Source organism: Carcharhinus amblyrhynchos, unplaced genomic scaffold, assembly GCF_965287045.1.
Source record: "Carcharhinus amblyrhynchos unplaced genomic scaffold, sCarAmb.v2.hapA scaffold_807, whole genome shotgun sequence".
Classification (NCBI taxonomy): domain Eukaryota; kingdom Metazoa; phylum Chordata; class Chondrichthyes; order Carcharhiniformes; family Carcharhinidae; genus Carcharhinus; species Carcharhinus amblyrhynchos.
In genome coordinates this window covers 50,460-67,020 of record NW_027650547.1, presented here as the reverse complement: position 1 = coordinate 67,020, position 16,561 = coordinate 50,460, and the positions used below count along the sequence as shown (strand labels likewise).

The window sequence follows — 16,561 nt, the reverse complement described above, 5'->3', positions numbered from 1 at the left end:
AGTAAACCTAGTCTCCAGCTTCCAGACTTCAGAGACAGGAAAGAATAAGTCTTTGAAATTGTCTAAGAAAACTTAGCTGTCTCCAGTCACATCTCCTGACCTGGCAATTATCCCAACCGAGCTCTACTCTGCAATCCCAGGGGAACGTTAAAATAACAGAATACTGCACTAGTTCAGGTTAAAAGAAACATGATGTCAATCATGCAGAATGGAGCAGATGTGAATCACAGAGACTGTCATGGTAGAGGACCGCTACATCATGCCACCATCTTGGGACATACTGGGTAACAAACTCCACTGCTCTGCGATATGTTTTCTACTTTCTTTATGTCTAATATAATACAATAAGCCATTCGATGCTTTAAGACCCGGTGATATTTTGTTACCTTGCAAAAGCGTGCCTCAAGCTTAAGTAATTTGGAAGAGCCTTCAAAAAGTATAAATTCTAGGTAAATCTGTAAGCGTATATATTCACCAATACCCTGTATAACCGCAGCATAACCTCTAATTGTATATTCAATTCCCCTCTCAGTAAAAGATAACAATCTTTTTGCTTTCCAAATTGCTTGCTGTACCTGCATACTAACCATTTGTGATTCATGCACCAGGACACCCAGATCCTCCTGCATCTCAGCTCTGCAATCTCTTTCCATGTAGATAATGTTTTTTATTCTTCCTGTCAAAATGGACAATTTCACATTTTCCCATGTTATACTTCACTTGCCAGATTTTTACCCACTCATTTAACCTATCTATATTCCTATGTAGCCTCCTAGTGTTGTCTTCACAACTTATTTTCCTACCCATCTTTGTATCATCAGCAAATTTAGCAACCATAATTTCAGTCCCTTCATCCAAGTCATTTATATAAATTATAAAAAGTTGAGACCCCAGCACTGATCTCTGTGGCATATCACTCATTACATCTTGAATAGGTGGACATGAGACAAATGTAAGTTTAATGCAGAGAAGTATGAAGTGATTCAGTTTGGTAGAAAGAACATAGGAAGGCGATATAAAATAGAGTATGAAGTGGATACGGGAGCAGAGGGACATGGATGTCAATGTATGTCATTGAAGGTAGCAGAACATGTTGACAAAGCAATTAATAGAGCATCCTGGGTTTTATTAGTAGGGTCATAGAGTAGATGAGCACGGAGATTATGTTGAATTTATATAAGTTACAAGTTCAGTTTCAGCTAGAATATTGCATCCAGTTCTTTGTGTTGCACTTTCGGAAGGATCATACCCTACAGTGCAGAAAGAGGCCATTTGGCCCATCGAGGCAAAAATCCAGCTCTATATTTAATGGGTTTTCAATCTGCAAGAAATTAGTGTAATATTCCAGGCTAGGAGAATGTGGGGATTATTTTTAGAGGGAGTTAAGGTTTGAAGTGTTGTTGGATAGGAATCTTGTTACTGTAATAATCATCTGAAGCAAATGCAAATAATTCTGATTTTTGAGATATGTTACAAGTTCAAACTAACAAAGTTTACAAATGTAAGTTTGACAAATGGGGTGGCAGTGATGTTTATGAAGTGTGATCTATGGACCGTTCTAGGTTTTCAGTGCATCCAGACTGACATGTTTTCACTTTCTCACATAAAAAAACACTCTAATGCAGATCTCTAATGCGGATACTTGAGTATCTTGTGGCTCTTGCCTTCTTGGTGAGTTGCAATGCTGAAAGGTGCTGTGAAAATTAACTTTGTGAATTGTTGCAGTAGATGCTAGATAATATTTGTACATCAGGAGGTGAAGAATGCATCGCATTAAGCCTCTGGAAAGTGGTGAACTCACTCAGTCCCCAGGACTTTCGTGATGGCCGAATTGATAAATGTAGTTCTGGTGAAGATGAGATTATTAAATCTTTTCTTGTTGGACATTATCATTAGCTGAAGTTTATGTTGTGTGAATATTACCTTATATTTGTCAGCCCCATTTTGATGTTCACGTCCTTCTATAGGCCGACTTGAGCTATGTTAGAGCTGAAGAATTGTGAATAGGACATAGAACATTACAGCACAGAACAGGCCCTTCGGCCCACGATGTTGCGCCGACCAGTTAAAAAAACAATGACCCTCTAACCTAAACCAAACCCTTACCATCCATAAACCTATCCACGGATCTCTTAAACGCCCCCAAACTAGGCGCATTTACAACTGCAGCAGGCAGGGCATTCCAATCCCTCACCACCCTCTGGGTAAAGAACCTACCCCTGACATCCGTCCTATAACTACCACCCCTTAATTTAAAGCTATGCCCCCTCATGCTAGCTTTCTCCATCTGAGGAAAAAGGCTATCACTGTCCACCCTATCTAAACCTCTAATCATCTTATGTTTCAATAAGGTCCCCTCGTAGCCGCCTTCTTTCTAACGAAAACAACCTCAAATCCCTCGGTATCTCCTCATAGGACCTCCCCTCCATACCAGGCAACATCCTGGTAAACCTCCTCTGCACCCTCTCAAGCCTCCACATCCTTCCTATAATGTGGGGACCAGAACTGCACACAATACTCCAAGTGCGGCCGCACCAGAGTTTTGTACAGTTGCAACATGACGCTGCGGCTCCTAAATTCAGTCCCCCTACCAATAAACGCCAAGACACCGTATGCCTTCCTAACAACCCTATCTACTTGATTCCCAACTTTCAGGGATCTATGTACACATACACCTAGATTCCTCTGTTCATCCACACTATTCAGAGTCCTACCATTAGCCCTATACTCTACACATCCGTTATTCCTGCCAAAGTGAATTACCTCACACTTTTCCGCATTAAACTCCATCCTCCACCTCTCGGCCCAGCTCTGCAACTTGTCCAAGTCTCCCTGTAGACTAAGACACCCTTCCTCACTATCTACCACACCTCCGACTTTGGTGTCATCAGCAAATTTACTAATCCACCCAACTATACCCTCATCCAGATCATTTATAAAAATTACAAACAGCAGTGGCCCCAAAACAGATCCCTGAGGCACACCACTCATAACTGAACTCCATGTCGAATACTTACCATCAACCACCACCCTCTGTCTCCTATCCGCCAGCCAATTCCTAATCCAATTTCCTAGATCACCCTCAATCCCATACATTTGCAATTTCTGCAGAAGCCTTCCATGGTGAACCTTATCAAACGCCTTACTAAAGTCCATATATACCACGTCAACTGCCTTATCCCCATCCACCTCTTTGGTCACTTTCTCAAAAAACTCAATAAGGTTAGTAAGGCACGACCTACCCTCCACAAAACCATGCTGACTATCTCTAATCAATTCATTACTCTCCAAATAACTATAAATCCTATCCCTAATAATTTTTTCTAAAACCTTGCCCACAACAGAAGTAAGACTCACCGGTCTATAATCCCCGGGGAAGTCTCTGTTCCCCTTCTTAAACAATGGGACAACATTCGCTAACCTCCAATCTTCTGGCACTATACCGGTGACCAACGACGACCTGAAGATCAGAGCCAGAGGCTCTGCAATCGCCTCCCTTGCCTCCCAGAGAATCCTGGGGTAAATCCCGTCTGGCCCAGGGGACTTACCTATTTTCAAACCCTCAAGAATATCCAGCACATCCTCCTTATCAACTGCAATACTGTCCGGTTTACAACCCTGTAACCCAGTGTTCTCCACAGCTACATTTATGTCCCCCTGCGTGAACACCGAAGAGAAATATTGGTTCAATGCCTCTCCAATCTCGTCCGGTTCCACACATAAATTCCCACTGCTGTCTCTAACTGGCCCTAATCTTGCCCTAACCAACCTTTTGTTCTTAACATATCTGTAGAATGCCTTAGGATTCTCCTTAATCCTATCAGCCAAAGTCTTCTCATGTCCTCTTTTAGCCCTTCTTAACTCTCTCTTTAACTCCCTCCTAGCCAATCTAAAGCTTTCTAGTGCACTACCTGAGCCCTCAAGTCTCATCCGGACATGAGCCTCCTTTTTCTTTTTAACCAGCGAATCAACTTTCCTAGTGCACCACGGTTCCCTAGCTCGACCAATTCCTCCTTGCCTAACAGGGACATACATATCAAGGACTCGCAATAGCTGCTCCTTGAAAAAACTCCACATTTCGGACGTTCCGAGACCCTGTAATCTCCTAGTCCAACCTATGCTTCCTAATTCTCTCCTAATAGCCTCATAATTACCCTTCCCCCAGCTAAAACTACGGACCCAAGGTTCATGCCTATCCCTTTCCATCACTAAGGTGAACGTAACCGAATTGTGGTCACTATCACCAAAATGCACCCCAACTTCCAAGTCTAGCACCTGGTCTGGCTCATTTCCCAGCACCAAATCCAATATAGCCTCACCTCTAGTTGGCCTATCAACATACTGAGTCAAGAAACCTTCCTGCACGCTCTGTACAAAAACTGACCCCTCTAATGAGCTAGAGCTATAGCTATTCCAATCAATATTAGTAAAGTTAAAGTCCCCCATAACAATTACCCTATTACTTTCACTCCTATCCCGGATCGTCTCCGCAATCCTTTCCTCAACCTCTCTAGAACTTTTAGGAGGTCTATAAAAGACTCCCAACAGGGTGACCTCTCCTGTCCTATTTCTAACCTCAGCCCATACTACCTCAACAGACAAGTCCTCATCAAACTTCCTCTCTGACACCGTGATACAATCCTTGACTAATAATGCTACCCCTCCCCCCCTTCTACCTCCTCCTCTACTCCTACTGAAGCATTTGAACCCCGGAACCTGCAACAACCATTCCTGACCCTGCTCTATCCATGTCTCTGAAATGGCCACAACATCAAAGTCCCAGGTACTGATCCACGCTGCAAGTTCATCCACTTTATTGCGAATACTCAGAATGGAGTTGAACAGTGTAAAATCAACAGTAATAATGAAAATACATTAAGAAGCCCAACCAGTCAAGGGTGAACAAAGTAAATATAAGGTTTTGTAGATATTTTGGAACCTTGGAGTATGCAGAAATAAATTCTGCAGAACATTTTCTCTTTGTTAAAAGGGTTGGATGGTGTTGATAATTCAGTCCATCAATATTCCCTACCCCATTAAAAGGCACCTGCTTTGACTATGTACCTACCCAAAATAGTAATGGTAAAATAAGGGATATGGAGATCACATCTGTGTTTGTGTGTTGTGTTCCTGTGCTACATTGAATGAGTAAAAAAATGAATAATAAACAAAAATATGTATTCTTGTACGAAATATTCTTCAGTTTTACGTTTGGAAAATTGAATGCATTTGGTTTGTAACAAAACAATTATAATCTGCTTCTTTATCTCAGGCAAGTTTGTTTATTTCTGAAGCGGGGAGCTGATCAAGGTGCATTAGATGAAGAAGAGAAGGACCCGCTCACTATCGCTGTTGAAGCTGCAAATGCAGATATAGTTACATTGTGCGTATTGTATTTCTGGCGTTTGTTCTTTACATATTGTTTGCATTCTGCATACTTTGAAATTGGGAATATAGGAACAAGAGATTGAATAGTCTACCTCCTGAGACTGTTCCTTCATTTATTAAGATCATGGCTAATCTGAGTCCTAATTCTATTTTCCTGCCTTGGCTCAATATCCCTTAATATCCTTGACTAGCAAAAATCAATCACCAATTTAAACAAATTAGTGACGTATCCTCTACTGCTGCTTTGTGAGAGAGTGTTCCACACTTCTACCACCCTTCACATGAAGTGTTTTCTAATTACTCCCCTAAATGGTCTGGCTCTGATCTATAGTCATGTCTCCTTGCCCTAGATTCCTCCCAACAACAAAATTTTTTTTTCAGTCTGATCCTTTAAAAATCCTTTCAAAACTCTAAAATCTTAATCAAATTGTCTCTCTAACTTTCTATGTTCAAGATCCAGTTCGTGTAACCTCTCCTCTTTAGCTATGTCAAAGAATATTCGTCTTTTTTGGCTTGATGGCAGCATCCTGTCTGTGGTGAATACCACTCAAGTTGCTACTGCATAGTAGCAACATTAAACAGCTAGATTCACCTGTTTACCTCACCCTTCTGAGGTAAACTGGATACTTTTCAGGGCTGAAAGTGAAAGCCATTTATTAATTTACACAATATACAGCACAAAATGATCCAATCAGGGTAGCTATTTTTTCGGTGTGCCCTATTTCAGCTCCAAGCTTGCATGGTGAGCAAATAGCTCAGGCCCTATTTACAAGATTGCCAATAAGACCAATCTTGTAGCATATGGAACTGTAAGAATCTCAACATGTACATTGACAGGTGAAGGTAGGCTTGCGGTAAACAGTGGTAGTGAACCCCCTGGTAGATTTCTCAACTAGAACTAATGCACAGGACCCAGTTTTTTCAGACAGAAAGAACACATGCATACATTGCACATGTTTAAGCTAAACAAAATAAGTGACGGCTGTTCTATGACGCATTGCTTGGAGCACTTCCTTGACTGATTAGTGTTAAACTAATTTAGTCTGGACTAAATTTCAATCAATGTTTGGCAATTAACTGTCAATTATCTGATGCATTCTCCATCGCAACACCTCTATCAACCAGTGTCTACTTGTCAACCAATCAGCACTTTATTCTCATACAGTAGAAATTGAAGTTTGAGTTTCATGTTCAAAATCTCCGCTGCGCTCGATCTGCCTGTCTTTTTATTTGCCACTGTTAGGTTTGTTGAACAAGTTTTTATAGGTGAATATTGCTTTTTGGTTGCAGTGTAATTAACTTTCCCATGTCAAAGAAGTGAAGATAAAATCCAGGACGTAGTTTTCTATATAATAATAGGGACGAAATCACCTGACCAAAATGACAGGCCATAAAATTAAAATGATCATATCAACTATGGATTATTTATTACAGTATTCATTCTAAAATAGCTTTAATCTCATTTTGTGTGTGTGTGTGCCTACATAAAATATTTGGAAAAGGTACATTTATTGTCACCAAACAAGTTGCAATTAATGTTTGGTTCTATCACACTTTATTATGTGCTTTTGCAAATTACAGTACTTTTTTTCATAGGTTGCGTCTAGCAAAAATGAATGACGAGATGCGAGAATCCGAAGGCCTTGGACAGTCAGGTCAATATTCCAATAACAGTCATACAGAGATGCAATATAAAAAATGCATGCAGGAATTTATTAGTTTGCAGCTGCAAGATTCTTGAGCCTTATTTAAAAAAGAGTTATCTAAATATCTACTGTTAGGGGCTGGGGAAAGGGATGGGAGCCTTATTAATCTTGTTATTTGGCAGTAGATGCCATTCTTAAAGGATGTATCTCACTTGGTTGGAGGACCAATATGGTAACCAGGTAAATCCCAAGGAAGTGTATCTTACGATCTGAAAAAAGCAGATACCAAAGCTATTTGGCAAATATAAGCAATGCACCTCAAAAAAATTACAGTATTTAATTACATTTTTTGTTTATTTCAGTCTTCTATATTGCATAACTTGAAGTTTAGGTAAAGATAAATAATGCATAAAAGTATGAACTAAAATTGACTTTTATTAGAATGATTGGAGGTTTGTCCTTAGTTTTCTCTTTTCCCACCCCAACCCAAAGGCTCTGATACTTGTGTGGTAAAATGGGCACTGATAGCTCACTGATACCTCACCATTCTTTGTGTTAGTTCAGCCAAAAGGTATGCAACCATGGAGTGCCTCACAGCCAATTCCAAACCCATCCTTACCTGATGCCCATAAACTTGCACTTTGCAGGAGGAGTCATTGGATAATAATCAGGAACAGGAACCCTGGCTGACTTTTTGCTTTGAAGCCCAGGTACTTGGAAGGAAATATTAGTATTCCCCTGACTCGTGGATTGGGGTTCAAAGCTGAGGTCACTTGATTTGAATGTTTTAGTACCACTTTAGATGGTGCATTTATCCAGTTGGCCATCAGAGGTGCAACAGATTCTGGCGATTTTTTTTTTCTGTTACATGCACACTTTTTCTTTTCTTGCACTTTAGCCCCAGTAGGCCCTTCTTGATTGGAAAACAAAATGTTTGTTTTAAATTTATTATTCCCTTGAAATTCTTAGCTGAGATCTGAATTTCGTCACAGCTGAAGTCACTGGAAGGAATTCATGGCCTATCAATAAGCAGCAATGCACAAACATAACACGTTATGGCACCTTGGCAGCCTGGTTTAGATATGGTTTAATTATTGGGAATATTTACGAAAATCTTGCCATTGAACTGGTTTTAAAATATAAACATCAATGTTTATTTTTAATTAAAGTCTGATAAAGAAGTGCAGTGTAAATGGAAAATATTGTGATTTCAGCCAGTTTCTATTTTTAACTGTGCTGTTACTTTCTTTTGTCAGAAAAGGACAGTACAATGTGGACATTAAGTATTATATATGGTATTTTTATTGCTTTGGATTTTTTAAAAAATCCAAGTTAATTCATATACTTCAAAAATAAAGCCATATTTTTCTCTGAATATTAGCAAATTTTATGAACTCATCTATTTTTGCATATGGTTTTGTTTGGTTTTCCTTTTGGCAATTTAAATTTATAAAATATTCCCAGGATTGAAGCGTAACCTAGTCGTACAAAATTAGGTAACAGTAGTAACGTTTTAAAATTTATTTTGATACATCTATAAAGGAAAATCATGATGTGGGAAAGTGTTGCTTAAATATGAGAGATGAATGACAGCAAGTTATTAAAAAGCATTGTTATTACTTGAGATTCTGTAACTAGCTGTAACAGTTTTGTAGCTGTGGACCATATCTCGTTAATAGTTATAAACTTTATTATGATAATAAATGAGCTCTGTAGTTTACTAGGAAGAGACCACAAGTAAATAGTTATGCACTTAAAAGAAAGCCATATGCAATGTTCTGTTTAGCTTTTATATTTAGCTTTGAGTTGTCAATCATGAAAGACAAATTGGTGCTACCAAATACATCTGATTTTTTTTCTTGTTATTGCTTTTAATCTTGTCTGTACTGTATTTGTCTTTTTGTATGTTGTGTGCCTTTGAGTTCCTAATCTCGATGGTAATAGCAGCTTTGCTGTATTTATGTACTTCCTGCACTTAATGCAGCATTGCTGTAAAAAGAAATGAAGCTCCTGATGTTGGGTTTAATATTCTTCTTGAGGTTAAGACTGCAAGTTTTTTTGCCACTAAATATTAAAATATGCTTTTAAGAAAAACAGCTGATAGGATTAACCTGCATTAATATTCCAAAGTTTATGCTACTTTAGTTGTCTGTATAATGTGATACATATCTCAAGATCTGAGTTAATTCAAACTCTTGCAGTTGTATTGGTATTTTTAGCAAATAACACTTTACTTACAACTCCTGCTTCAAATATAACTATGTTACCTTCACAGAAGTTTTCCAATTGTTTATGTTGATTATCAGCTGCCTTTGAGTATCATGCCATCTTTTTGGTTTGCAGGCTGATTTCTTAAAACAAGCATTACATTCAGATACTTTTTGAAATACTTTCCCAACAGGCCATCTTTGGGGATTGATTAACCTGTTCCTTATACTGAATGGCATAACGTTTCAGTACTTGTCTGAAAATTATTTCAGGCACAACCTTACAGAAAAAATTCTAAGTGTTGAACGAGCGAGAAAACGGGAGAGTTTCAGACTTTTTTTTGGGAGAGTTTGAAAATGCAATCTCATGGCATTTAGTACAAAATGTGATTCTCTCCAGGCTGGCTGCTAAGCTGTAGGAGCACCATTGCACAGGCACCATAATCTCCCAATATACTGGGAGATCTCCTGCTACCCCACGGACATTGCCAACACCTTCCTCAATCATGCCCCCCTGCAGTTTGCCCACTTCTCTCCCATCCTGGCAGAGTTCCCCTTTGCCGCCCTCATAGCTCCATCCCACAGGCTGTGCCCCCATTCAGACCATGTCATTAATATTTGAAAGGGCTTGAAGCCAATCTTGCTGGCAAAACAGGGTTCATATGATCAAGAGAAGCAAAAATAGGGTGCATTTCTGATTTTTTTTGGCCTTCTGTCTGATCTTAGCACATCACCTCACCGAAAGTTGGGCGGGATGAGGTTGTAAGATTGCGCCCTTAAACTTTCCAGATCACAGTTGCACCTATAAAGTTGTCAGACATTTAAAACAGCAGTTGCTGCAATATTATTTAAAAATCTTAAGTCATGGTGAAATCTACATGTAGTATTTTTATGTCATAGGTGCAAATGGGCAAAATATTAATCGTATTGAAATTTGCAGTTGATTTGATTATATTTATAAACAACAATTACAACTTGCAATGAATTATGATTTTGCTTCTACCAGTGTTATATATGGATCTTATTGTATATGAAATTTTTGCATAACTTTATATTTCTGTTTAAAAGGAAAACTGCCAATTTGTTTTCAGCTTAGTTAGTGCTAATGATCATTACTCTGGTTATAAGTAGTTCTTGTTTTCCGGTATCTACTCATTTAGATTACTGGTTTTAAGATGAATTGATTTCTGATTCACTGCAGAAGATAATTGGTTCAAAAAACTGAAGTAAACCCAGTAAAACTCCTATTTTTCAGTTTTCACTTTCAAATAGAATTAATGGAAATACTAGCAGAATTGGAAACAAAATGAAATATGGAAATTTTTACATTACTCTGTGTAAAGTGAAGTGCTTTCAAGTTCTTATTTGTGAATATTAGTGGTTTTACGCTAAATATCCAACCTACTTCACTAAATTGTTTAAGATTTGAGTCATTTGAATTCTGAAAAATAGATTTTAAAAAATCAGATAACTATATTAGATTAGTATGAAAGAAGCATGAGACTCTGAATTAGATCAATATGTGGCAGTGAAATTAAATTAATCTCTATTTAATTGATTAGTAGCTGCATTATAATGCATACTATCGACTTAAATATGCACTTGGTCTAAAACATGTTCTTATAATTCCATTTCAACTAGCCAGAAATGGGGTTATCTTTTGTGTATTAAAGACATCTTATTTATTTACTTTTGCCAATCAGTTCTCCTCTTACTCTTCCTATTTCCCAAACACACACCATCTCTGATTGAGGGGACAAGCTGCTTCCAACTACCTCTCAGTGCCTCTCGAGCACTAACCCTTGTGTGATGTGTAGCAATAATATCAGGGGAAGTCACTTTTCCTCCTTTATGTGGGTTGCAATTTTGTCTATCTGGTACCTACCCAAATCAATGCCGATACTGCTAGAATGCAGTGGTTTAGCAAACTGGGATTGCGCGAACAAAGTACCATAAAATGATGAGTCTGAACTTTGATGCTCTGCTGAGCTTTTGTGTGCCAGTGAGTAACTTTTTCCCACAGGAAGAAAAAAATGAAGGAAAGTTTTTTGGGGCTGCTGTTTGTGTAGTTCGATGAATGATTCAGGGCAGCATTGATGGAGGCCTAGCAGCAGAGTAACCATTGATGAGGAGGAGAAAGGAAATGTTTTTGGGGTTGAGGTTAAATTGGTGGGAAAGTCATCTTCCTAAAATGCAAATTCCAAAAGGCACATTTCTTAAATCTGGAATTAGTGGTGAAATAAAGAATTTGGAAGTTTTGAAGCAAATGTTTAAAAGTTGAAGCTGCTATCATCTTTCATACAAGCTGTCTCTTGATTCTTGCACTCTTGATTTCTATTTTTTTGCTGCTCTGAGGTTTATGCAGGTATGATAGTTATTACCTTGTGTGGTGTCTACATTTCTATTTTCTTTCAGTATTGTGAGCTATTTACTGATCATGTCAGAAATTTTTGCATGTCTTTTTTCCTATGGTACTATTTTACACTTGTACTGCTACGATGCTGCTCATTAACATTTTTATCTGAATCTTTTTTGACATGTAACATCTTTTTTGAATTCTCCACAACTAATTATTGTTAATTCTTGAGAGATAACAAATTATGCTCAATAAGCAATGTTGTAGCTGAGTTGTATTGAAAATCCCGCAATCCTTTAAGATATATTGACACTTTTCAGTGTAGTGTGTATGCGTTCCTTATATTGATGTTAGCAAGGTATTCTGTGAAGGGTGATGAATTACCTGATAATTCCAATATAGAGCCATGCTGTGGCTGTAATTCAGACAAAATAGTACCAAAAAATCTTTAATATATTCCATTCTGGTGCAGGTTTGCAATACACAAATTTGGACTTGAGATTCAGTTTGGGAGTGAATAATTGGGTTAAATTGTTGTGTTTTGATGCCATCTGAGCTTGTAGATTTGATTTTGTCCTTTACTTCTCTCCTGATCTCCATTGTCCTCTGTAGATTGGATCAAAATATACTGCTGCATTTGAAGAGTTAGCCTCCTTTTATCTGAGATTTCATTATAGCTGTTCTACATAACTTGCCAATACTTTGCAAAGTATTTAACGATAAAATATCAACAGTAACTCTTACAGCACCCTTTAATCTTTAAAGCAAAGTTCAAAATGCGTCAACTGGACATTGATACTGGAAAAGTTGAGAGGAAACAAAGAGATGATAACAAAAACATGAATGTTGTTTTACGTTGGGGGAAGTAGGAGGGAAGGTACATAGTTTAGTTCCAACAAGGTAGATTACATAGGAGAAGTGATGTTATGAAATTGGGTGTTTGACAATGCTGAATGTTGTGGAAAGGTTAATCAGTTACAGATAGCCCTGATGAAAACACATAATGCCTTCTCAGAGTCCATTATTAAGGATGAGATTTTGGAATACTTGGAAGTCCATGGTAGAATAGGATGAAGTCGGCATGGTTTCATCAAGAGGAGGTCATGCCTGACAAACCTATTTGAATTCTTTGAGGAGATGAAACAAGTTAGATAAGGAGAGCCAGTGGATGTAATCATCTTGGATTTCCAGAAGGCCTTTGATAAGGTGCTGCACAGGAGGCTGCTGAGTAAGATAAAAGCCCATGGTGTTAGAAGCAAGGTATTAGCATGAGTAGAAGATTGGCTGACTGGTAGAAGGCAGAGAGTGGAGATAAAAAGAATCCTTTTGTGGATGGCAGCTGGTAATGTGTAGTTCCGCAGGGGTTAGTGTTGGGACACAACTTTTCACTTTATACATCAGCGATCTAGATGAAGGAACTGAGGGCATTGTGGCTGAGATGATTCAAAGGTAGGTGGAGGGACAGGTAGTATGAGGTGGCAGGGAGGCTGCATAAGGACTTGGACAGGTTAGGAGAGTGAGCAAAGAATAGGCAGATGGAATACAACATGGGAAAGTGTGACAATATGCACTTTGGTAAAAAGAATAGAGGTGTAGACTATTTTCTAACGGGCGGAGAATTCTGAAATTGGAAGCGCAAAGGGACTTGGAAGACTTCTTGGGATTCTCTTAAAGTTAACTTGCAGGTTGAGTTGGTAGTTCGGAGGCAGATGCAATATTAGCATTCAGTTTGAGGACTAGAACACAAAAGCAGAGATGTACTGGTGAGGCTTTTTAAGGTTGTGGTCAGACCACATTTGGATTATTGTGACCAATTTTGGACCCCGTACCTAAGGAAGGATGTGCTGACCCAGGAGAGGGTTTAGAGGAGGTTCACAAGAATGATCCTGGAAATGAAAAGCTTGACGTGTGAGGAGTGTTTGAGGAGTCTGGGTCCATACTCGATGGAGTTTAGAAGGATGAGGGGGATCCCATTGAAACTTACAGAATACTGAAAGGCCTGGATAGAATGGATGTGTGGAAGATGTTTCCATTAGTAAGAGAGGCTAGGCTGTGAGGACGCTGCCCCAGTAAATGGGTGACCTTTAGAACCAAGGTGCGGAGGAATTTCTTCAGACAGAGGGTGGTTAATCTATGGAATTTCTTGCCACTGAAGGCTGTGGAGGCCAGGTCATTGACTGTGTTTAAGACTGAGATTGATGGGTCCTTGCTTGGTAAGGGAATCAAAGTATATGGGGAAAAGGCAGGAGAATGATGTTGAGAAACTTATCTGCCATGATTGAATGGCAGAGCAGTCTCGATGGGCCGGATGGCCTGATCCTGCTCCTTTTATCTAATGGTCTTATAGGTAGTGCAGAAGTCACATTAGAGCACAGGCTGTTGTTTGGAAGACTGGAGAAGCTGGACCAAAGAACATTTAAAGAAATATTTAGAAATATCAATTATTAATGGGTTTGATCAAGTAAATAAGGAAACTCTTACAAATGGCTGGTGTGTCAGGAATTAGAGAATATAGCTTTGGGAAAAAGAATCATTGGGGCAATGAGCCTTTGTTGTAAGCAGGGAGTGGCAATGGTTTGGACTGCATTACCTGAATGAACGGTGCAACCAGATCACAACTTTCAGAAGGGAGTTGGATACGTAGTAGAATTGGGAAATTTTCAGGGTTGTGGCATAATTGACAATTATATGATGAAATGCAAGTTATACGAGAAATAAAAAGCAGGTTTTCTAATTTAAATGCTTTAAAACATAAAAACATTCAGTAGATGTTTGGTATAAATTGACATTGTAGAATGAAATGTAACTTATACTAGAAATAAAGCATATTGTATAATTTTATGAAGTGCAATTTATTCTAGTTCTAAGATTGTGCATTTTACAGATGTGTATACTGTTAGATTATCATAAGTTACAATTTTAAAAATATTTTATGAAATTATTTGCTTCAGTAACTCAAAATTTTATCTTCTTGCAGGTGATGCAACCTACCAGGATATTTTCAGAGACTTTTCCCATATGGCCTCACATAACCCAGAAATACTAAATCGTTTCCCGCGGCGATCAGAGACTGATTAAATTTTCTCACTCGAGAGCTGTAATCATTCTTTTGGTGCAATCATCTTGAAGCATATTCATCAGTTCATCTCATTATCCATACCAAAAATAAATTGAAGATTTGAGTTTTGAAGAAAACAATTATATTTGAAGGAGCTTTTTACTGCAGCACCCACAAACAGCTGCCGTGATTTATTCTACTTGGGAGTGTGGTGTCTATGCAAATGATCAACCTTTGCACTTTTTTTGTCATGTTTTGAATTGAAAGTAAAATCTTCCAAGGTTTTCACCAGTGGGAGATGTGCAAATAGAATGGGTGTTCAAGTTGAACAGTAGTTTTGAAATTTTTGTGCGTACCCAAATTATAGAAATAATTCAATTTATTTACTCACAAGCCTGTTTTTAACCCATTTTAAAATACGCGAACTGACACGGATATTGCAATGTTTCAACTGCAGTGCAGTTGTGTACATCTCTGAACAGGGAAATATGGTAACACCAGTGCTTTTTGGAGCAGTAAATTTGTATTAGGACTGTACCCCTTTTTGAATTTATTTCCTTTTGCTGAAAAGTTAATACCAGTTATCTGTTGTTTCAGGAAATATTTTCATATTTTCAAGTTTTGTACATCTCCAATAAATTTACTACAGTGTAGAGTTACCGATCTGGTATCCCCGAAAACAAATCTACAACCATACATCTGTAATTGTATATACACTTAAAAATAAAATCTGTCATATTAAGATAAATTGGTAACGGGAATTGAAATTACTGGATGACTACCTGCATGTTGTACCATTAAATCAGTTGATGCAGTAAACAATATATCATCAGCAACAAAATCACTTTCTTTTTTAGTTTGGTTTTCTATTCTGAAGATATCAATCAGTTGTCGAAGTTATACACTCTGTACAACTCCGGCCAAACATCAATGTTTCCTATTCATTTGCCAGTAATCAAATCATCTTCAGTAAATGAAAATGCAGGTAAATTAATATTCTTGGTTGATTTTGTTTACCAAAGTTCAAGGAACTAGATCGAAGCAGCCTTTTAAATAAATTTTTATTTAGTGATGCTGCCAAAGAAGGAACACCTGATTTATTCCACGTTCTTGTGTTGTAAAAGGCTAATAAAAGGTAGAAACATAGAAAATAGTAGTAGTAGACCATTTGGCTCTTTGAGTCTGCTCCTCCATTCATGGCTGATTATCAAATTCAGTATTTTGAATCTGCCTCCCACCACACCCCCCACCCCCCCACCCCCCACCCCCAACCATATCCCTTATCCCCAAGAGCTATACCTATATGCAGAACTTTAGCCCTTGAGGAGCTATATCTATATATAGAGCTTCTTGAAATTAAGATGAAATGTTCAGAATAAAGCTTCCTGGAAAACCACGTTTTTAAATTCTCACATTAAATGTTTTTGCCTCTGTTGAAGAAATAGATAAGTAGGCATTCCGATGAAATTTCAGAATATCTTCAGAGATTGACAAACTCGAACCTTATTTTTTAGTGATGTAGTTTTCTGTTTTGTTTTGGTGCTTGTTTTAGTACATTTGTACAGAAAAATTTATATTATTATTAAAACTCCAATGGAAATGTATTGAAAACACAATGGGCTACATTATAGGCTTCAAAGCAGTTGTACATTGTAACATGTACATTACTTATATTTCAGTTTAATGTTTGATATGACTGTTTGATAGGCCTACAAGCATTTGAAAACTGTTTTTTGGTCAATAGGCATTACTGCATGGAGTGATTGTGGATTTGCCTCATAATCAGATCCATTACACCAAAACTGAATAATAGTTCTTCATAGTTTGAAATTGAAATAAATGTATTCATTCTTATTAGTTATTGAATTGAATCTCATATTTATTGTATATATCAACTTTTCTGTAT

At 37.9% G+C, this 16,561-nt stretch overlaps 1 protein-coding gene across 1 annotated transcript; it reads left to right on the top strand.

Moving 5' to 3' along the window:
- The first annotated feature begins 189 nt into the window (after positions 1-189).
- LOC145340155 (arf-GAP with coiled-coil, ANK repeat and PH domain-containing protein 2-like) lies at positions 190-15,907 on the top strand. The gene is made up of 4 exons (XM_080184587.1): positions 190-284; positions 5,273-5,383; positions 6,985-7,043; positions 14,575-15,907. The coding sequence occupies exons 1-4, from the start codon at positions 190-192 to the stop codon at positions 14,673-14,675; spliced, it is 366 nt and encodes a 121-aa protein (XP_080040713.1). The 3' UTR covers positions 14,676-15,907.
- Positions 15,908-16,561: the final 654 nt, after the last annotated feature.

What these genes read in the sequence shown, in the direction of transcription:
- LOC145340155 (XM_080184587.1), top strand. Translation starts at nt 190, where the DNA reads ATGATGTCAATCATGCAGAATGGAGCAGATGTGAATCACAGAGACTGT. An exon ending in ACCATCTTGGGACATACTGG is followed by an intron (nt 285 to 5,272) that starts GTAACAAACTCC and finishes TCTTTATCTCAG; the next exon opens with GCAAGTTTGTTTATTTCTGA. An exon ending in AATGCAGATATAGTTACATT is followed by an intron (nt 5,384 to 6,984) that starts GTGCGTATTGTA and finishes TTTTTTTCATAG; the next exon opens with GTTGCGTCTAGCAAAAATGA.